Source organism: Halichoerus grypus, chromosome 6 (assembly GCF_964656455.1).
Source record: "Halichoerus grypus chromosome 6, mHalGry1.hap1.1, whole genome shotgun sequence".
Lineage (NCBI taxonomy): Eukaryota > Metazoa > Chordata > Mammalia > Carnivora > Phocidae > Halichoerus > Halichoerus grypus.
The window spans coordinates 32,081,279-32,104,314 of record NC_135717.1 but is presented as its reverse complement, the minus strand read 5'-3'; the positions used below and the strand labels follow the sequence as shown (position 1 = coordinate 32,104,314).

Genomic DNA, 23,036 nt, shown 5'->3' with positions numbered 1-23,036 from the left:
CCTAACTTGGCTGGAATCAAATGCAATCTTCTACTCCCTCCCCACCCTTATGGTAAGTTGCAATTCAAACTCAATTCTGTTCCTTTAGCCTTAGCTGAGCTGTTTGGAGTCTGACTGAGAATGTATACATGGTTCAGAAGTCAGCTAGATATTTGGGCAGTTTTACACAGAATTTGAAGTAACTCCTCTCTTTCCCCTTTCTGGAATTTCTACTCCTACTTTCCAGCAGATTTTTTTTTTAAAGATTTTATTTATTTATTTGACAGAGAGAGAGAGACACAGCGAGAGCAGGAACACAAGTAGGAGGAGTGGGAGAGGGAGAAGCAGGCTTCCCGCCGAGCACGGAGCCCGATGCGGGGCTCGATCCCAGGACCCTGGGATCATGACCTGAGCTGAAGGCAGATGCTCAACGACTGAGTCACCCAGGTGCCCCACCAGCAGATATTATTATCCCAAATTCTGTCCTCTGGTTATTCAGGGCCAGTAAAACTTTGCATTTTTTAAGGGTTTTAGTTGCCCTGTGCAGTAGTGATCGAGACTTGCCCTCAGGCTAAACCCAGGAGCTAAGAACTCACCAGTGGTATTCTTATCTTTCATGGTTGATTCCCTTCTAGTATCTACAAGCTCAGGTCACTCTTCAGTGCCTTTAGGTAGTTGTTTTTTGTCTTTTGTTTTTTGGGGGCTTTTCCCCCCAGAGTTGTTAGTTGTTATCTCTGGTGGAGTTGGTCAGATAGGAACTACTCAGCAATACTGGAAGTTGAAATCCTTCTTTGTCTCACTTAAATGAACAGTGCAAATGGTCCCATCTGAGAGATGGTAAAGCTGAGACCAGGCTAGGAAACGAGGTCACCAGTGTGTTTCGAAATGGTAAGAGAGAGCAATCAGCTATGATAAAAAAAAAAAATTGGGTTGGGAATTTTTTAAAAAGATTTATTTATTTATTTGGGAGAGAGCGAGAGCATGAGTGGGAGGGGCAGAGGGAGAGGGAGAGAGAATCTCAAGCAGATTCCACACTGAGCACGGAGCCTGATGCAGGGCCAGATCTCACGACCCTGAGATCATGAACAGAGTGGAAACCAAGAATCAGATGCTCAACCAACTGAATCACCCAGGCACCGCTGGGTTGGGAATTTTTAGAATAGAATCCTTAAATAGACTGGCTTCTACACAAGCCTCTGTTTTGTGCATTAGTAAATTGGGGATGATTATTCACATATAGTCAGTGTTCACTAAGTACTTACTAGGTCCAGTGCTAAGCCCTTTCAATGCATTATCTTTTTTAATCCTCAAGACAGCTTAATGAGGTTGGATTACTTTCTTTTTTTTTTTTTTTTAAAGATTTTATTTATTTATTTGAGAGAGAGAGAATGAGAGAGAATACATGAGAGGGGATAGGGTCAGAGGGCAAAGCAGACTCCCTGCCAAGCAGGGAGCCCGATGCGGGACTCGATCCAGGGATTCCAAGATCATGACCTGAGCCGAAGGCAGTTGCTTAACCAACTGAGCCACCCAGGTGCCCTGGGTTGGATTACTTTCATTGGGAGATTTTGCTAAGGAGGGGACTGAGGTTTAGTGAGGTTAAGCCCAAGATGACAGTCGTGTGCATGATTAATCAATAATAATAATGACTCATATTTATTGAACTGTTATCATGTTGTAGATAATGTGCTAGGTGCCCTGCATACATTATCTCATTTAATTCTTTCAACAACTCTGTGAGGTCAGGCCTGTTATTATCACTCTGTCTAACTCCGGAAGGTCAGGATGATTATCATCATCCAACATTTTCAGGTGGAGGAATGGGGGCTGGAAAGAGGCTGAGCAAGTTGTTCAAGTTCACATAATTAGCAAGCAGCGCTGGGATTTGAACCCCAGTAGATTCACTCCAAAGCCAATTGTTTAACCTCTATGCCCCAACAGCCTTCTTGCTGTGATAAAACATCTGAAAAGGACCATCACTGTGTAAGTTCCCAGAGAGGCAAGTTCGCTTCCCGTTTAGTGAATATCAGACTGGATCCAATGGAACCCACAGGCTGTGGGCTTCTCTGACACAGGCACGTGGGCGGTCCCAGCCAGTATCGGTGGGGTCTGAATCAGCCCGAGCACCCATTTCCAACCATACATCAGGCACCCCAGCCTACAACGCAAATGAGGAAACCTGCCTAAGCAGTAATTAACAGCAGCCAACTGCAGAGGTTCCCTCATCCTGTTTTTCACTTCGTGTTTTGGATGCTGCAGGCTGGGTGAGCAGAGATCCTAGGCTTTGGCCCAGGCAGCTAGCCTGCCTCCGAGCCCTGCCATGAACCACTTCCAGACCATCCTGACTCGGGTCCGGATGCTGCTGTCCAGCCATCGGCCGAGTCAGGTGCAGGCCCTCCTGGACCACATGCTGGAGAAGGAGCTTCTGTCCCGGGAGTACCACTTCGCGCTGCTCCACGAGCCTGATGGCGAGGCCCTGGCCAGGAAGATCTCCTTGACCCTGCTGGAGAAAGGAGACCCAGACTTGGCCCTCTTGAGGTGGGCATGGAGTGGGTTGCAGGTCCCAGTGGCCGAGAGGGATCCCGACTCCAAGGACCATGGTGGTAAGTCGGCATCCCCTTCGCCCAAGTAGCAAGGATTGGCCATAGGCAGCACATGGGTTTTCCCTCCTCTGAAAGGAGGGTCAGTGTGCTCATCCGCAGATGGGAAGGCAGAGCTGGACAGGAGTCAGGGCATCTGGATGATCCGGCAGGAGCAGCAAGCGCTTGGACACCTCGGTCTGTGATGCTGGGTGTGCACATACAGCACGCTTCCCACTCAGCTTAAGAAAAGACCATCCCGGAGGCATGCCATCAAATGCCTGCTTCATTTACACTCTGAGTGGCCTTGGTGTGTCAGGCACTGCGCTGGGCACTGGCCGGGGGCTACGGATCAGCTCCTGCCTGCAAGGGGCTCATGGTCCAGTAGGGAAGACAGCTGCAGGACTCGGTGGGGTTCAAATGTGGAGAAACGAGGTACCAGAGAGAGGACGGGCCATGAAGCTGGAGAGCAGAGGATGCTGTGTGTGCATGCGTGCGTGTGCATCTGTGTCAGCGAGAGACAGAAATCAAAAGACAGACAGGGTGAGAGAGAAAGGAAGAGAGAGACAGAATAGAAAGAGAGAGCCGGGAAAGGACAGAAGGAAGAAGGAAGGGGGAGGAGGCAGGGGGCGGGGGAAGAGAGAGAGAAAGAGGGAGACAGAGACAGAGAACAGGAACCCAATCAGAGAAAAGAGAGGAAGAGTGTCTTACTTTTAGAGTATTGACTACACTTGACGCGTCTTAAATCGGAAAAACAAGCCTACACCATATTGCTTCCACCCACATCCCTGGCCCCGCAGACCGTGTGGGTCTTTCTTCCCTGTTGCAGAGAGGTTCTCGCTTTGTTGCCAACAACGTTCTTCCTAAAGATGCGTGTCTGTTCTGCCTCCTGCTCTATCCAGATCTAGGCTTTTCCAATTTGAGGACACAGCATTCATGGCCCCGCTATGGTTTCACGTCACTTGAACTGGGAGAGGATCACAGTGATTCACGTTTATTGGGCATTGACCGCATGCCAGGCCCCGCCTTAGCACATGGCAGCGCTCTTAGTTCTGACCTAATGAAGAAAGCACAGACCACCCAGAGGTGACCCTACCCTGGGTCTCCAGGTGGGACGTAGTGGAGGCTGGATTTGGAGGCAGACAGACTTAATCCTCGGCTTTGAGGAGTAAAAAGCCTTCCGATGGTCTTGACTGGGGCACCGGGGGGCATACACATTTCTCCCGCTCTTCTGCAGAGACACGAATTTATAAGGGGTCGGTTTTCCTCGTGGTTCAGTTCTCGCCCAGATGGTCTCTGTTGGTTCCTTGGACTTGTCTCTTACTCTTTCCCTTTCCCACCTGAATGATCTTCCTGATTTCTTCATGGGGGTGCAAGCAGCCTGTGTGGTCTTGAGGGCGGTGAGCAGCCACCCCGGGATGGCGGGGGGAGAGTCAACCCCGTCCTCCTTTCTTGCAAACTGCACGCCCCTTGCTCCTTTATGTGGAGGCTGCTTGACACCTCGGCACCCCCCTCCTCTGTCCGCTGGTTCCTGTTATTTAACTCTGTTTCCTCCCTGGGGATGTCATATTTTTATTTCTGAGCCCATGTGACTCGAGAAAGGGAACTGGGCTCAGAGTGACATGGTCTTCAGGGGGCTGGGAGACAGAGAAGGGCAAGGTGCCTCCTCTCCTGGCCCTTTCTTCCTGTCCTCCAGCTCAGCCCCCCATCAGGGCTGCCGGGTGTGCGGCTGCGGTGGAAGTTGGAGGGAGCAGCCTTTGGAGGAGAAGAGGGAGAAGGGGAAAGAGAATTGTGTGCTTTGTAAAGAAAGGGCCCTGACTCTGGTTTCAATGGGGGTTCAGAAGAGGAAATCGTCATGTGAAAGTTTTGTAACTCTCTCCACAACCCTTAACAATCTTCAGCCTCCACTGGTCTAAACCCTGCGCTGGCTCCCCATCACTCAGAGGAAAAGCCAAATCCGGACGGTGGCCCACAAGGCTCATCACAGTCTGGCTCTCGTCGCGGCTTTGCTCTCATCCCCTACTTCTGCTCATCTCCTCCAGCCATACTGGTACCCCCACTGTCCCTGGGACAGGCCTGGCATGCTCTCTACCACAGGACCTTGGCACGTGCTGTTCCTACTACCTGGAACATTCTTCTCCACATATCCTCTTGGAGGATACCTCCTAAGCTCTTTGCTCAGATTTCACCTTCTCAACAAGGCCTACCCCGAGCATCCCTTTTAGCATGGCAGGTCCCCGCGCCTGGGTGGCTCGATCAGTTAAGCATCTGCCTTCAGCTCAGGTCTGGTCCTGGGGTCCCGGGGTCCCGGGATAGAGTCCTGCATCGGGTTCCTTGCTCAGCAGGGAGCCTGCTTCTCCCTCTGCCTGTCACTCCCCCTGCTTGTGCTCTCTCTCTCTGACAAGTAAATAAATAAAGTCAAAAAAAAAAAAAAAAAAAAGAATTGCAGGTCCCCGTCCACACTCTGAGCCCCCTCCCTAAACTGACATTTTCACCTTCTATATATTTTACTTTTGTATTATGTTTGTCGTTCATTGTCTGACTCTTCTACTAGAAAATAAGCTCCACGTGGGCAGGGATCTGTATTTTGATCATATCGTATCCTAAATGCCTAGCACAGTGCCTGGCACTGGGTAGGTGTGTAATGTAGATTTGTTGAATGTTGGATGGTTGAATGGATAGATGGAGGGATGGATGGATGAGTGGGTCGGTGGATGGATGGGAGATGGATTGGGTGGGTGGATGACTCAGGTACTACCATTATTCTCACTTTACAGAATGGTAAACTGAGGCACAGAGCGGTTAAGAGATGGCCTGGGGAGAGGGCTAATGGATGTCACAAGGCCGGATCTACTGCTGCACTTTCTGCTCGGCCGCCTCTTCTAAACAACCCAAGGGATACCGTAAATCTACCCATAACAGGTTGACTATCTTCAAACTGAAACCAGGTCTGAAACTTCTGATTCAGAAGTCACCTTCAGCTACCACAGTGTCTCGGTGCAATTGTGCAGAAAGCCTACTTCTGGGGCTTGGACCTTGGGGGTCTGACTCTGCTGCAGGAAGCAGCACGGGTGCGTCCAACCCCAGGCAAGCTCGGGGGGCGGGAGGAGGCCTGAGACTCAAGGTCCTTGTCCTGACACAACTCAGCAGCTTCCCTGGGGAAACAAAGCAAATGCTCGGGGCATTCTTTGGTGACAATGGGTGACAACGCATGGCAGGCACTCTGGGGACAGAGAAGAGACAGTGAGGATGGCAGTGATGGAGAAAGCCCAGGCTGGACACTGGAGAGCTCTGGGTCTGAGGCCACGCTCTGATTCTTACAAACCATGTGACCTCGGCCACATGACTGGACCACTCTGACCCTCTGTTTCTTCATCTTGAAAATGAGAGTGATGATATAAAGCCCCCAGGGCTATAGTGGGGGTAAATTAAATGAGATGGTAGCTGGAAACTGTCTAAGGCAGTGCTTGGCATTGGATAGCTAAGTCTCGAGGGGTCACAGCAGGGAGAACTGGACAAAGAAGGATAAAACAGGGGTTTGAGGTGCAGAGAAAACAATTATGTCTACAGTCTCATGGGGGGCCGCACAGAATATCTAGACACCTATTCCATGTGAGACACAGTGCTGAGTGCTTGGGTGCTGTGTATATGTGAGAAGTGCATCAGTGTGCCCCCACTGTTGGGCTGGCACACGGTCTCAGTCCTCAGACTGCCTAAGTGCCGGTCATCGCTCCCTAATTCCAAGGGGTGTGCCTATGAGCACTTTCTGGAACCTCTCCGGGCCTCAGTTTTCCACATCTGTACAATGGAGGCAATGATAGTACCCAGGGTGGTGCTCTGAGGATTCAGTGACCTCATCCAGTGTAAGGCGCTTGCATTTCTGGCAAGAAGAGAGTGGATTCTGACTCATCAGCTCAGGGGTGGTGTTTGGGCAGCTACAGCCCCAGGGTGACAGCCGGCTTGGGTTTTTGAATGGAGGCTTTGCCCAGCGGTGCCTTTGGGCATGTGTTCTCAGAGGCCGTAGGAATCCCCCCCACCTCCCACTCCCCGGGGGTTTATATTTTATTGTTTTCTTTGGCTTTCTTTTGTTCTTTGGTCACTCTATGCTTTCATGATGCGTTATATTTGCCCACAAGGACTCAGTTCTAGGAACCATAGAACAAAGTCTCCCTCTAGGATGTTGCCTGATTTATTGGAAAGGAAGGGACATGCCCCAGGCTGCCAAACGTTTCCTCCGGCTTCCTTCCTCATTTGGTCCTTACCACGAGAGCCACCGGAGCCTGGGCCTCAGAGAGGAGAGGCGCTGTGCCCTCCCACCCTCCTCTTTCCCTTCCCAAGACCTGTTTCTTCTCTGATCGTGGGGAGCCTACTCTGCCCTCTGGAAGGAGACGTGCTGGCAAGAATAACTGTTGTCCATTTACCTTGGACGGCTTCCCCGCCAGCCAGACTCACTTCATCTTCACCCCTGGGAGCCGAAGAAAGAAAAGTACCTGTACCTGGAAGTTGGCACTTCCCCAGGGGTTTTCCCAGGCTGACCAGTGGCCCATTCCATACTCCACTTGGCTCCAAGCCTGGCGCCTGACCCAACCAGGGCCAGTTTCTGTCCTCTGTTGTTGTTACCTGAAGCAGCCCACCTGTGTGCTTCCTTGGTACCTATTCATCTCTTTAGCCACCTGCCCAGCCACCTCCCTGCCTGCCCTCAAACTTACCTGGTCTACATAACCACCTACCTGTGTCTACTTATCAATCCATCAACTTATATCTGTTATCCACTTACACATACTTATCAATCTATTTATCTAACCATTTATAGTTTTATGTATCAACTTATTTACCTGCCTTCCTACCAACTCATCTGCTTGTGTATTTACCGACTAATAGGCCTGCATTCTCACGCACGTTCCTACCTGCCTAATTTGGATACATGCCAGTTTTATCGTATCTATTCACCTACTTCTCTACTCACCTCTTCCCCTTCCTTCCTTACACGTCTTCCCTCCTCCTTAATCATTGTCTTAGCACCTGCTAGGGATTATGGTGGTCACCAAAAAGCATAAGAAAGGGCACTTACAACCTAGGGAGAGGGGACCCTTCACCATTGGGCACTTGAGACTGCCTTGATCATACCAATCCAAACTCGGTTCCTTCACTCAAGCAATCTTGGAGTAGTGTGAATTTTAAATAAGAAAATAAAACTGTGGGTCCCAGACAGTAGCAACCTCATGATCTAATCAGAAGTAACAGAGTCTCTACTTAATGAAATGGGAAGTTCACTGATGCATTGCCAAATACATGGCAACAAGTTTTCTAAAAATGAGTAAAGCATAAGATTGATGTTACCTGGAAGGGTGCTGAAAGCAAGAACTCAGGCCTTGAAGGATGGCTAAAATAAAGACAGGAGCTCAGCCCTGCATGAGCAGAGGTACCCACGTAGGGCAAGCAGGTCTATTTGGGGAGACTATAGCAAGGGATGACAAGCTTACTCAGAAGTTGTTTCCCCTATGTCCTCCCCTTGGGGCTTGGCAGGGGACCCCGGCGGGCAATTTTCACAATGCTTCTGCTGGTAGCCAGTGGTCTTTGTCCTGCTGAATCCTGACTGGAGGCAAAGACATTTGCATGCCCAGGGCAAGGTGGCTTGAACAGCGCTGAGAGGGCTCCCCAGTAGGGAGGAAATTGATTTTGTTCAAAGCAGCCCTGGGCTCAGAGAACAGTCACCATCTCTGAGGGAGTTTCGAAGAAGGACATCGGCAGGAGGAATGCAGGATGCTTTAATAGGGAGAAATTTGGGGCTCAGCTTACCCTCTGCCCTGCTCCTTGCCCTCCCCACGCAGGAGGTTTGGCATTCTAGCTCTGCTGCAAAGCCTGGCTGCCCACCCCTCATTTCTGTTTCCACTGCACCTGCCGAAAGTCAGACCCCATCAGCTCCTGGCTGGGCACCACAATGGCTCCTCTCCCGTGTCTCTACCTGGGGCCCTCCCCGTGCTAATCTAACAGCCTCCGGCATCAGCCGAACATGCAGCCTGGTCCATGTCACCACCCGGCTCAGAGCCCTGTGTTGACACAGGCACGGTCAGGTCTGGGGACTGAGTATGGGTCTGGGGGGGACGGTTCAGTGAGGGTGTGGAAAGACCAGGTAGCAGACAGGAGATCGGACCCGGTGAGAGGTGATGGCATCCAGGCAGGTGCACCCCGGTCGGACTGACTCTCATCGGCCTGTCCTGCCAGGAACTGGATTCAGAACTGCCTCAGCCACAGCCATCAGTCAGAACTGGCTGCCTCCAAGGACGGGAAAGGACTCTCACAAGTGACCTCGAGACAGGTGAATGGGCAGGGGTGCCTCTCCCTTGGCACAGGTCATGGGAAGATGAGACTTCTTGAGATTTCTAATATTTGTCACGTCTGTCTTATTAGCCTAACAAGGCAAGACCGTGTTTCAAGTTGACTACTAGCGTTTCCCATTTGTCTGCCTACTTCCTCCCTGGGCCTTCTAAAAGCAGGGACTGTTTCAAAATAACCACCTTACAAAGATAGACATCATTATCTTTATTTCGTATGTGGAGGAAACCGAGGCCCACACAAGGGAAGTGAGGTGTCCAAGGACACGCACCTGCTAGTAACAGCAGGGGCTCGACGCCAGATCTTCAAATTCCTAACCCAGTGCTCTTTCAGTAAAAGTGCAGGAAGGAGGCACTTGTCACTGCTTCCCAAACTTCATTCACTTCCAGACCACCCTCTCGATTTCTACGCACCATCCTATACTAATTATTTGCCCAACAGGTGTTTTTTCAAAGCGCTCGCATTTTTTTTATTTTTATTTTTAAAGATTTTTATTTATTTATTTATTTGAGAGAGAGAGAATGAGAAAGAGAGAGCACATGAGAGGGGGGAAGGTCAGAGGGAGAAGCAGACTCCCCACCGAGCCGGGAGCCCCGGTGCGGGGCTCAATCCAGGGACTCCAGGATCATGACCTGAGCCGAAGGCAGTTGCTTAACCGACTGAGCCATCCAGGCGCCCCGCATTTTTTTTTTTTAAATTCAAGTTTATTTTCCAAGGAAAGTTTATGTTCGCCATAAGTGAAAGGAATGCCACCCATTGAAGTGAACTATGAAACAGGAAGGGGGGGCAATGTTTACACAAATCCAGCCAGAAACTATTGTCTCACTGAAGGCTTGCAACTAGGGAATGCTTTCTGGGAAACAGGGATGTATCCTGCATTTGAAGAGGTTTGTTAAAGACCTCTTAGCCTGACAAACACTCTCTCCCAGATGCCATCAGGAGCGTGGGTAGAGACTTGCAGGGGCACTAACTCTCTCCCTGGGGGTCAGTGCTATTTAGCACTGCATCTGTGTGTCGCCCCAAACCATCTGGCTATAAGTAGACCACATTTGGGGTAACATTGTTTTATGTGTAATTTACGTTTTGGTCCAATGTCTTGGAATAAAAATCATGAGTGGACCACTCATGATCTCCAAGGCAATTCAGGGCAGTTTGGTGTGGGGGTGGGGTGGTGGAGGAAATGGAATCTGGGGAGCCTGCTGGACCCCAGCTGGGGGGCTCAGCTTGTCTTGAGGCCTTTGTGGGGCTCTGATCCTGGCCCCATCCTGCAGAGGATAGCAGGGATTGGGGCTCCACTGTGGTCGCCATAATTTCAGAATGTCATTGTGTCGAAGGTCTCCCTCCAAGGAACAACTCTCAACCTTCTATGGTCACGCCCTTTGGTCCACAACAAGGAACTGAAATTACCAACAGAGGCACGGGGAGGGTTTAAGGGAGTGTGGGCAAATTAGAGAGTTTTAGACAGAGAGATCAGACAGCTTGATGCCACTTCATAGGGCGAAAGTTTTCTGTTGGTCCCTTGCTTGCTTCCTTTGCATGCTGGCTTGGTGTTGGCGGGCTCCTGACTGGTATAGGTGGCTAAGCTGGACATGAAGCTGTCTGCTCCTGAGCTGGGCATTCAAAGGCATCGTTGGGCAGGCTGAGGGCACCAGGAGGGGCTGCCAGACTCCAGAAGCCGCTGCCTCACTGGGTTTCCCACACCATGCGTTGCCTAGCTCCACGCCCTGCGGGGTCCTACCTGCCAGAGTCCCAAGGTAAAAAGGGGGGTGAAGGAAGTTGGGGCTGGCAAGGCTTCTTGATTTAGGGTAAAGTCTCAGCTGCCCCCACCATCTCTGAACTGTGGGGTGGGAGCAGAGAGAGGGGTCCTTGTCCCGTCGGGGCTGTTGGGAAAAGTGAGGTGGTTGATTATTTCCTTCCACTTGAGGGACATTCAGATCCGTCCAGGTGCCTGGCACGTGAGAGACTTTATCAGCGCTGAAGGGTTCCAGAGGGCCAATTTTCAGGAGGTGTGTTGTTAGCTCTCAGCATTGATAGCCCGGCTCGGCCAACCACAGGTGCTCTCTCCACCAGGTAAACACTGACAGGTGCCCTTGAAGGACAGGATCCCTGCCATACCCCACCCCATCCCCAGGAGAAGCAGGAAAATCAAAGTCGCAGTCAGCTCCTTGGCGTAGCTGTTGAGCCCCAACCGGCTGGACAGATGCTCCCCTCTCCCCAGTTTCTAGATTGTGTTTTGGGGAAGAAGTGGGGGCTAGGAGACAGACGGCACCAGCTCTGCAATCAGCACGGCAGGTTTGAATCCCAGCTGCATTGTTGGCTGGGTCTGAAGTGACACAGAACATGTCACCAACCTTCTCTGACGCTCTTTGCCTGGGCTGTTAAAAATTCTGTGACAGGGTAATGACGAGGGATCAAAGTCCAGCACAGTGCCTGGAACATCGCAGGAACGGAATATCATCAGGGAAGCCCGCTATTACTGGTGCCGCTGTGTTGTGTGTTTCAGAGGGGTTTCAGGGGGGTGAGACCCCTTTCCTCAGACACCGCTGAGGTTTGCCAGCTCTGTTGGATAGAGCCTGTTGGGAGTTTCGATGGGAAGGACAGGTCAGGAGTCACCTTGACCCACGCCTTCAATACCAGACAGAAACTCCAAGCCTGGGAAGGGAAGTGCCCTCCCCAAATTCTCATGGTGGGTGGAGCTGGGGTCCAGGACCTCTGGAGGAGGAAAGGCAGGAGGAGTGTCCGCATCAGGGATGAGGCTGAATTTCCAGCCCGTGAGGGTCCCTGAGGTATTTTCTCTTGCCTCTGGAGGACATTTGCCTTCCCAGGAGTGAATGGCTCATGGAGCAAGTCTCTGGGTCTGTGTCCGCTGCAAGGACCGTTTGCCACCTTCATGGCCGGGCTGAGCTGGAGAGACATGGAGGCCACCCCAAAGCAAGGGAGAGCTGCCTGCAAGTCAGGGTTTGCAGATGGCATGCCCACGTGTGTGCTGGCTCCCCCGAAGGGGGGTGGGAGGAGGCTGGCCATTTCCAGGAGCTGATAGACGCTCCAGGAGTGCCCAGGAGTGTAAGGATGTGACCCTGGCGCTTCCGAGAAAGCACGTGGTGGGTGCAGCAAGCCTGCTTACTCTCCAGCTTGGTGCAAATTCCAGCGCAGAGAGAAAGCGAAAGAGAAAAGTACGGCCCTAGCAGATGAGGTGGGGGCACTGGGCGGCCAACCCGCCCCAGTCTCGCTGCAGCCCCACAGCTGGCAGGAAGGAGAGGCCACCGGCAGCACGCGAGAGTCGGGGAACAGCGGTAGGTGACCAGGGCTCTCCCCCTGCACCCCGAAAGTCGGCCCGGCAATCGAGGCTCAGAGGCTGGCTGCTACTTTCCTGAGGTCACACAGCAAGGCTGGGAGGAGGAAAGGAATGTGCGGAGTGCGGACCCACGAAAGTCCGCGTTTCCAGCATCCCCGGTCTGGAACGCAGGGACCGGGGAGCGGACCGCAGCTGGGTCGGGGTGCCCGGCCGCGGGGCGCTCCAGGGACCAGGGAGCGGACCGCAGCTGGGTCGGGGTGCCCGGCCGCGGGGCCCAAAGAGAGCGCGGGGCAAGGGGAGGCGGGCGGGAGCCGGGCATCTGCAGACACCCTGGGCGCGCAGGAGGAGCGCGCCGAGCGGAGCCCAGCGCCGGCGCCAAACCCGGGGCGCACACACCCTCCGCGCCTCCTGGAGTCTGGAGAGGTGAATTGGACGCGCGCGCGCTGAGCGGCACACAGGTCCCTCCACGGGGACCCTGGGCCCGGGCCGCCCTTCTCTGAGCCTCAGTTTTCCAGTTGGATCATAGCACCGCTCTGACTCAGGAGTGCAGCTTTCCAACCCTTGGGTGGGGTGCCTTGCGGGAAGGTTTGTGGAGGGCACGACCTTTAGTGGGCGCCCTGGAGAAATCCTCACCTCTCTCCCCCGGGAGGCAAAACTGAAAAAGAAAAAAGACCTTGATTTGGGGGTCTCAGAATTGCAATTCGGGGAGCACAGAAAAGCGTCTTGCTTAGGTGGGGGAAAACCGGGGGGTTTTATGAGAAAGAAGGAGGGGGGTGATTACATGATTTACGTAAAGAAGAGCAGAGAAGAAAAAGCCTGCTAATTTGGTGCCTGCCGGTTGAGCAGCTTCTGTTGATTATCTTACTATTTTGCTGGTGCTATCAGATGAAACAGTCTCTTGGAGGTATGAACTCTCCTGTCCCCATCCGGTCTGAATGCCAGTTGTTCTGTTGACTTTTTATGAACAACTGCTTGTAAAAACAATTGCCAGTTCAAGAGTTCGTTAGAAAGGAAAATGGAACTTTAAAATGGAGTCTCTTATGTCCAGGAATTTTATACAATTCCAAGCCTCTCATTGATAATCTGGGGTGGGGGGTGGGGCAGCTTTCTGGGAGGGCTTTGACAGGGTTGACATGTCCACCTCACTTTGGGGTCCTGAGCCCCGCCTTCCAAGGAGAGAAACCAAGGAGCCGCAGAAACAGCTGGAGGGGGAGAGGTCTCTCTGGGGCCCCAGAATGCCAGAATTGGAACTGCCATGTCTAGCTCTGTCTGGGACCCTTAAAGCCCACCGTTCTCTTCTGAGTCTCACGCTCTCCCCCCATCAAGGTGACAAAGAATGAGACAGACGCCCAGCAGTCCACAGCGCCCCACTTGCTATCACAGCCAGGTGTTCCTAACTTTGGCACGATGCCTTCCATCTATGAAGCCCCCCTCCCCACCAACCCAGAAAAGAAATACTCCCAGCCAATCAGAAGGTTAAGGAAATTGGTGCTTCTTGCTCTAGGGCCTGATGGAGCAGAGGGGGGGGGCGAGGGGGAGACCCCAGAAAGTCCTCACCTTCCAAACCCCAGACTGCCTTAGGTAAGGACCTGGTCTCCAAGATCCCAGGATGTACAATGGAAAGATCCTCAGAGAGAACTGAGCCAGGGGGTCCCAGGCTTCCTGCACAAGGGAGTCACCTGTTTAGTGTGTAGGCTCCTGGGTTCTGCCACCAGGCCCCACCCGGGCTAAACCACCTATCTGGGCGATTCCCATGCCAGAGGCCCAGAGGTTATATACATGTATTGAGAGGCATTGATGTGGTCCAAACCCTGTTATCTCACCATGTTACAAAATCTCTGGGGACTTCCCCAGGAGGTTTTGTAACCAAGGTCACATAGTCGAGGTTTTGGTAGAGTCAAGATTTGAATCCAAGTCCCTGGAGAGCCCAGTCCAGTGCCTGGGCAGGGGCGTGGGCCTCCACAAATGCAGGGTAGGTCCTGGGTAGTCAGAGTCTTACTGATACAGCAAAACCTGTCTGACAGCAGGGACCTGGTTTGACCTCTTGAGACCTCAGGCCCTGGTCCCTTGTGAAGAGTAGTTAGGAAATTAGCAAAAGGACTCAACAGCATGGCCTGGGGTCAATCCCCGGCAATCAGAGAAGTGGCCTGAGGAAGAGGGAGAAGCTTCTGGACTTGGCTTTCAGACTTGCCATCCATCACCCTGGATAAATGACTTCCCGCTCTGAGGTGCATCTGTTAAGATGGCTAAAACTAGAGCACTGTCTTGGAAGCACTTGGGAAGGATCACCGAAGAATCCACCTGGGCCAGGAGTAAGCATTATAGCTCCTGGAGGGATTGTATGGAAAGATCTGAGGGGAAGTTGTGGGCTTCTAGGGAGGCTTCTAGACTTTGACACATACCTGATGGGTGGTCCACAGACAGTTCTCAAAGACGCGTTCATTGATACCGGGTAGGAGATCCCTACTTTTCTGATTCGTTCTTGAGCCGCCTTCCCCATTTTTGTGTGTAGACATCTTTGGCAACACTCATACTGAGTGATGTTTCTTTTTAGCAGAGTAGGGCAGCTGACCTGATTGTAATAACATTGTTTTGTTTTTAGTGGTGGGTGATGCTGGGTTTTTTCCCCCCCGATGGGAGGGAGTGATAGAAAGTTTCCTTTTTTTTTTTTAATGATAATATAAAATTTACCAAGGTACCCATTTTAAGTATATGATTGAGCTGTAATAAATACATTCCTGCTATTATACAACCATCCCACCATCTGTCTCCAGAACTTTTTCATCGCCCCAAACTGAAACTCTGGCTCCATGACATGTGAACTCCCCATTCGGGCCCCCTCCCCCGGCCGCCACCCTTTGATTTTCTGTGTCTATGGAGTTGACCACTCTAGTTGCCTTGTGTAAGTGGAATTCTATAGTATTTGTCTTTTTGTGACTGGCTTCTTTCATTGAGCATGATGTTTTTAAGGCCCATCTGTGTTGTAGCAGGCGTCCGTGTTTCCTTATCATGGCTCAGTAATATTCCAGTGTATGATAGGCCCTGCTGTGTTTATCCATTCTTCTGTTGATGGACACTTGAGTTGTTTCCATCTTTTGTCTGTTACAAAGAGTGTGCTATGAACATCCGTGTACCAGTATGCTTTTGACTGCCTGCTTTCAATTCTGGAAGGTTTTCTTTTAACATAAATATATTTGTTTCTTTAAAAAGTTAATTCAAGGGACGCCTGGGTGGCTCAGCCATTTAAGCGTCTGCCTTCGGCTCGGGTCATGATCCAGGGTCCTGGGATCGAGCCCCAAGTTGGGCTCCCTGCTCAGCTGGGTGTCTGTTTCTCCCTCTGCTGCTCCCCCTGCATGTGCTCTCTCTCTCTCTGACAAATAAAGAAATAAAATCTTTAAGAAAAAAAAAGTTAATTCAAGGAAAATACAAAGGTAAATTATAGAACAGGTGGTATGCAGATCTGACCCAAAAATTGTAAAGGGGGCTGATGAACACCTGAAGTTTGGGAGACTGGTTTGGGGAAAAGACCCGGTAGCAATTGTAAACAATCAAGAGTGTGGGGTTGGGGGCTCCTCCATCAAGGGCATGGCAGTCGACAGGGACTCCTGGAAGGAGAAGGAGAAGAATTGAGGACGGTGTTCACTCTGGTTCTAGGATTTTCAGCTGGGGAGAAGTGGAAAGGTGGCAGAAATGGAGAGCCTGGAAGGGTCACTTGGGAGAAGGAGAATTGCAGACCTCCCAGAGTTCAAGAAAAGTCACCCCAGCGAGGGGGGGGGGCAGTGTTTTCTTGGCAAGTGGAAAGTCAGGCTGCCTTGAAAATAAAACCCATTTTAATTCCCTACAAGGCAGGTGTGTGTGTGAGGGGGCACAAGGGGGTGCTCGTTTAAAAATACAGAATCTCTGGGAGTCGGCCCGGGCTGCTGTGTGTTTAGCGCCCTTTTCAGGCAGTTTTGATTCACAGCCAAGCCTGCCAATGGCTCGTCTCTGCCGTCAGACGCTAGCAGGCAGGGCTGGCCCATGATTCATGGCTCAGAGGCTCCAGCACCCAGCAGAGGGCCTGGAGCTGGCTTAGGCACCCCATTAGGTCAAGCTGGGGATCAAGACTGGAGCCGAGGGCCTGGCTTGGCCACAGGGTGCTCATTCCTCCCCCATCCCAGTACCTGGCTCAGGTTGTCTTCCGGGGAGGGGGCAGGGGTTGAGGGGAACCTGTTGGACTCCTTTCCAGGTCACTCTGATTGGAGCTCGGAATGTTGGGGCATGCAGAGTGAGGGCCACCTGGAGTGGGAGAGGCCAGGCTGGCCGGAAGGGGACGGGTGCTCTGGACAAACACGGAGCCCACCTCCTCCCCCAGCTGCAGCTCTTACTGCTGGTCTCCTGCCTTCTCATCCTGTCCACCGGGCCCCTCACCCCCAGACGCCCCCTCACTGGCCGTCTGTGGGCACACGCACCAGTTGAGGTGGTATCATTCGAATCCTAAGTCGCGATGAGGTGAATGTCCTCAGTGGGGGTCCAGACTAGATAGGTGGTTTGCCCCAGCTCTTCAGAGGTGGTTTCTGGGGAGGGGGGACTTTTGCGGGGTTCTGTGTGGTTGCCAGGCCCCCTGGTGGAAAAACAGAATGAGCTAGTCTTTGGTGAGGTTCCTAGGAAGCAGACTCGGAGTTGAAGATTTGCACGTGGGAGATTTATTGGGGAGAGGTGAGGTGGGGGACACCGCAGGGAGAGGGAAGAGGCATGATTGGGCGGAGGGAGGATTGGGCTGCCAGCCATAAGTCTCAACAGGGGTTTCAGCCACCCCCACCCGGAGGCCCCACAGAGCAGGCTGAAGCTGGGACAGCCTTTAGGGTTACTGCAAATTAAGAAACCAGACCGGACCTTTGCACCCCACAGGGACCAGTCATCAGATATGGGGTCCCCTTGGAGAAGGGGTGTGACTTGGAGCTATGCCCAGAACTGTGAGCTGTGAGCCCCTTGCCCTCCAGCAGCTGGTGGATGGGCACCCCAACCTCAGCCCCTTGAGGGGGTTCGTCCGTGTTGTAGCAGGATGCTACATGTAATACATCACACCAGTTAAAATTGTCAAGTCAGAGTATCTGGAGGCCAAGGTCTAAACGCTCCTCTGGAGTTGTGTTTTAACCATACTCTGCAGCGCCTTTTGGGGAGGGAAGGTTGTGGGCCCTCCGACCCCTTTAAGCAGCGCCACGTGCTCTGAGATTTGCCTTCTAATGCATTCAAGGTGGGTCCCTGTGTTTGCGTGTGTTCTTGGAACCTCTCTGCTGCGTTTTCATGCGCCTTGATGTCACTCTGCACATCTAGCTTTGGGCTCTCAGGGCTCATTCTGTTTCTGACTTTTCACTCTGCACTATGTGGCTGGGTGTGCATTTGGCCTGTCGCTTCTAACACGGCATCCTCCTCCATGGATCACAATGGCTACTTTTGACTGCCCCACTCTCAGCCACGGACACCTGGATGGCATCCCCCTGCTGTCACCACAAAGAGTCCAGTGCGTCGTCTGATGGTGTCCCTGTGCAGCTGTGGGAGTGTTTCTTTAGGAGATACATACCCAACCTGGAATTGTGAGGTTGTCAGATCTCTGCATCCTTTGGTATTCGAACAGGTGCCGGGTTGTTCGCTGGGGTGGCTGCACCAGCCCACATCTTCCAACCTTTGGCATTTCCTAGCTTTCTAACTTTGACCAGTGGTGCAGTATCAGGTGGCACCTCGCTGTTCTTATTTGGAAACTTATATCATCGTAGCACTCTCTGGAAATGTCACTTTATTTATTTTTTTTAAGATTGTTTATTTATTTATTTGACAGAGAGATAGAGAGACAGCACAGATAGGCAGAGTGGCAGGCAGAGGGAGAAGCAGGCTCTCCGCCAAGCAGGGAGCCCAATGTGGGGCTCGATCCCAGGACCCCGGGATCACGATCTGAGCCCAAGGCAGACGCTTAACTGACTGAGCCACTCAGGCGGCCCTCTGGAAATGTCACTTTAGGCAAGTCACAGCAACATAATGAGTTAGATGCTCTGCCAACCAAATACAGTAGGTTTCACAACTGGGAGAGGCCGAGGAACTTATGTGAGGTCATGCAGTTAGCGCGGAACTGGGATTTGAACCCAGAGCACGCACTCTTAACCACTGTATTATTATCATCATGATTTGTCTCCCTCTTAAAATATTATCTGAGTCTACATTGCAAGCTTCTTGGCAGGGACTGTGTTTTAAACCTCTTTAGGGCCCCTGGAGAACTGAGCCCAGTGCTTTTTTTTTTTTTTTTTTTTTGGTAGGAGATGCTCAGTAAATCATTGTTTTATAGATTTGGATGAAAACCAGTGCAGTATGTCTTTTAGAATTTATCTGGAGGACAAAGATGCAAGAGAAGAGGAAACTTGTTTGATCGATTAGCCCCACAGAGATACTGACTGGGGGCTGGCTGTGGAAGATAAGGTAGCCCTGGGCTCCTGGTTTCCTGCCACCATCTGACCCCCAGAAGCAGCTTGTCAAGAGGTTGGGGAGCAAGGCGGTGTTGGGAGGGCCCTTGGGGGAATGGAGGGGGGCAAGGCTGACAAGCAGTGAGGAATCTAGAATCCCACAATACCTCAGCTGAGTTGGGTCCACCCTATTTGGTGAAACTAAGGCTCAGAGGGTACTCAAGAGTAAAAGCAGAGCTGGAACGCAACACCATTCTCTAGGACACACAGTTCAAAGATCTTCATTTCTTCCTCAGGAGGAGAATTAGAGTCAACATGCAGGGAAATATTTTTTTGTGCTCTTTTATCACAGTGCAGAGCAGAGCTGAAGAGTTCAGGGGTAGCAAAGGTGCCCCCTTCTCCCTCCCAGTGCCGCTTGAGACCCTCAAGGATATACTCCCTTTTCTGGGAAGAAAGCACCTGTTAAACTGAGCCTAGCCTCATTGTCCTCATCCATAAAATGGATATAATAATACCAATTTCCCAGAGTTGCTGTGACAATGGAAACAAGGTTATGCATCTAGAGTACCCAGCACAGCCCTCAACACGACAGACTCTCCCAGTAGGGAAGGACCGTTATGTCAGCAGACATCGGCTGTCAGGTTACCTCAGGAAGAGTTTGAACAGTGTGGTAATACTTGATTTCCCTCAGGGGAGAGAGAAATGAATTTATTCCAGGAACCATCTTGGTGCCTACGGTCTTTCAAAACCTGTGGTGTAGTACAAAGTGGGAACGGAAATGAACCCCCCCCAAAGGGACTTTTGGTGGCCAAGAGATTAGGAACTTTTTCTCAAGTTGGATGTGGAAGGTGGTAGCCCAGGGGGAAGGGCGGATTCAAAGAGGACCTTCTAAAAATACCACTCGTTTACCAAAAAGACACAGACCACTTCTCTGTGGTGCCCCAGACAGCTCCTCAAAAGGAGAAATCGTTTTGTCACCCATGCCTCCTGTCACCAGGCAAGGGCAAGAAACCATGGTTTTGCAGCCAGGCATCTGGCTCAGATCCTACCAGTTTTCTCTCAGCCTGTTTCTTTATCTGAGAAATGGGAAGACCAATCACAAATGTGTGTGTTAGACTGGAATAAGGTCTACACATCATGTCATTTGGTGCCTGGCGCTCAGCAGGCACCTGTGAATTCTAGTTATGCATCACTTTTATGGGTGGAGAGAGCCTGCTATGTGCAAGAGCATGCTGGAGTCTGGGGATAGGTGAGCTAGACAGACAGGGCTCCTTCCCTCACAGGACTCCTGGCCTGTGTGATTTGGCCTGTGCTGGGGCAGCTGAAGGGCACTCTGTCCTCTGCAGTGGGGTGATTTGAGCCATCTCTGTCCCCAGTCCCCTCTAGAGTGGCATGTGGGGGAAAGAGTCCAATCAGGAGCCTTTGAAGCACTTCCTAAACATCTAGAGAGAGACATAAGGAAACTGGTTGTGGGAACGCTGGTCCCAAGCCAAGATATAAGTCGATGTGGGCATGAATGGGAGACACTGTGGCTTTGGGAGATCGAGACCAGGAGACTAGACTCCAGAACTGAGCCCCAGCTCTGCAGCATCCCAACATCATGGGATTCCTTTAACTGTGGGCCTCCGTATGCCTCCAAGAGCTTCTCTTGGCCTTTCAATGGTCCCACAAGGGAAGTGTCAATATCCTGATCTAGTAGTGGGAAAACTGATAGAGAGGTGAAGTCACTTGCTTAATGCCTCCTAGCCAGGATTCAGATGCAAACTCTCCAACCAGGTGACCTTGGACAAGCCATTTCACTGAAGTGTTTGACTATCCTCATCTATCAAATGGGCATTAAATCCTGCCTTCTCCCTAGAGCTCTTTGGGAGCTCAAATGAGGGGGTGGGGTGGAGGCAGAAGCCCATTATGAGCTGGAAATCCCTGTATACTCAAGACAAGTGCATAAGGCACAGGGTTCATCTTGGGGTAGCTGGAAGGAAGGCGTGGAGGTATATATTGGGGATATCTGAGCTTGGATGTCTTCTTCTTCTTCTTCTTCTTCTTCTTCTTCTTCTTCTTCTTTCTTTGAGAGCACATGAGTGGAGGGGTTGGGAGCAGAGGGGGAGTGAGAGAAAGAATCTTAAGCAGGCTCCATGCTCAGCATGGAGCCCAATGTGGGGCTCAATCTCACGACCCTGAGATCATGACCTGAGCTGAAATCAAGAGCCAGACACTTAACTGACTGAGCCACCCAGGCACCCCAAGAGTAAATGTCTTCTTATCTGGGTTTAGCCAATGACACAGAACTTGGGCCCATGGATGACTTTTTTCCCAGGCACTCCTCAGTGGTAGCGATGGGGGACATGAGCAGACCTCCCAGGCTGCACTGCTGGCTGTGGGACTTTCTTGTTCCTATGGGGTCTGTGGGATCTCCTTAAGTAAAAGAACAGAAAGCTTGGCTTCACAGTGTTGTGACTTATGGAGGAATGAAAGAGGAAGGGCCCCTTTGTCAACTCCACAGAGGTTAGAAGCAAATTAATAATCATAAATAATGATAGTGTTGATGATGGTCATCTCCCACATTTGCTCACCATGTATGTGCTGGATGCCATTCTAAGCCACCATTCACTAAATGCTTACTAAGGGCCAGTCACCTTTCTGAGAGCTTTATGAGAATTAACTCACTGGATCCTAATGAGTTACCGGTTATTATTCCCATTTTACAGATCAGGAAACTGAGGCTCCAGGAGCTTGATAAAATGAACTTGCCCAGGTTGTGGTGAGTTGGTAGGTAGGAATGATTTCAGAGGCAGGCAATTTGACTCCCAAGCTCACGCAAGTTGGCTTTTTTCTCTTCCGTCAGTGTGTTTCTCTGGGGTCTGATCGCATTTGGCAATGTTGTCCAAAGTTTGAAGCTGAGCCCGTCAGTAGTGGGGCTGGGTTATACTTCTTCAAGCTCCTCTCCATGGCACCTCCTGCCATCACCCTTCTGCGATAGGACCTGGTCCCTCCCTATTCCTGGGCCTAGATATGATGGGGATTGTTCATTGAATGGAAACATTTTGATCGGCAGGAAAGAGCACTGGACTGAGAGTCTTGTGCTGGGGAGGGATCAGGTGCAGGCTTGGCCAGGGACAGGCTATGGGGCCTTGAGCAAGTCGCGTCCCTTCTCAGGGTCTCATCTGCTCTGTAGAGTGAAGGAGGTTGGACTTGAAGGCCACTGGCAGACCTGTTACCCTGTGAAAAAACAGTTTGGGGAACTTGACCAAAGTCACCTGACTCATTGGTGAAATGGTTAGGCTCAATCCAGAGCTGTTGTCACCAGATCTGGCTGCCTGGAAAAAGAGGTGGATTGCTACAATATAAGCTGTCCATAAATACCCCAGACTGAAAAGGGGAGGAAGGCACCAGGCAAGATTTGAGTGGGTGGGGGAGGTCTTTTCTTACCTCTCTGGAGAAAACAGATTTCTTCTCTGGTCTCAAGCCACTGTACTGGGAGGGGTGGAATTCTTCTCCTCCGCCCCCCAGGCTTGGCTTCATGACAAGAAAAGGGTGGGGACCCCATCTTTCAGTTCCGCTTCCTCCAGTCACGGCTGGCTGGACCTTTGAGGCAAGTCTGTGATGTTTGGGTTCCTGCGGCCCCCACCCAACCCATTATCAACAGGCAGCCCCAGCCAGGGCCCCAGGCTGGCCTGGAAAGTTCATTCTCCGTGATATCCGGGGTCTGTGCAGAGACCCTCCATAGGTAGTGAGCGTTGTTAATGAATCAAATGAAAAGAAGCAGCTGGAAGGCAGTGGTGAGGTGTGTGTGTGTGTGTGTGTGTGTGTGTGTGTGTGTGTGTTCTCCCAACCCTACCCTCTTCGGTCCTTCTCCCTCACCTCCACTTTCTTGCGGCCCAAGTGGGGGCACTCAGAAAGCTCTGGCAGGTCCTCTGGCCTTCAAGGCCAGCTCTCCTCTTGCCTCTTCCAAGAAACTCTGAGTCCTTCCAGGAAGTGTCTGCATTTCATGTATAGGAGGTTGAATGGGGGCCCCCAGAAGATATGTCCACATCAAATCCCTAGAACCTGTGAATGTGACCTTATTTGGAGAAAGCGTCTTTGCAGGTGTAATCAAGTTAAGGACCTTGAAATAAGATCATCTTGGATTATGCAGGTGGGCCCTAAACCCAGAGGCAAGTGTCCTTTTAAGAGAGGGGCAGAAGATCTGAGACATGAAGAAGAGATGATGGGACCACTGAGGCAGAGATTGCAGTGATTCGGCCACACAGTCACAAGTAAAGGAATGCCGAGAGTTTCTAGAAGCTACAAGAGGCAAGGAAGGACTGTCCCCTAGAGCTTCTGGCAACACCTTAATTTTGGACTTCTGGCCCCCAGAACCCTGAGCGACTAAGGCTCTGTTGTTTTAAGCTGCTCAGTTTGTAACTTTGTTACAGG

At 51.4% G+C, this 23,036-nt stretch overlaps 1 protein-coding gene across 7 annotated transcripts in view; it reads left to right on the top strand.

Annotated features, from left to right (window-relative positions):
- Window positions 1-2,244: 2,244 nt before the first annotated feature.
- The window catches only part of CIITA (class II major histocompatibility complex transactivator), a 45,542-nt gene continuing 24,750 nt past the window's right edge, over window positions 2,245-23,036 (top strand). For 3 of the 7 annotated variants that reach the window (XM_078074807.1, XM_036070292.2, XM_036070303.2), the window contains exon 1: window positions 2,261-2,582. In XM_078074807.1, coding sequence (XP_077930933.1) covers window positions 2,300-2,582 — 283 coding nt within the window. In that variant the 5' untranslated portion in view covers window positions 2,261-2,299. Of the gene's footprint in view, window positions 2,583-10,368; window positions 10,649-12,032; window positions 12,188-23,036 lie in introns of those variants that run through there. The other 4 variants (XM_078074808.1, XM_036070281.2, XM_036070316.2 and 1 more) reach the window with 4 other exon arrangements.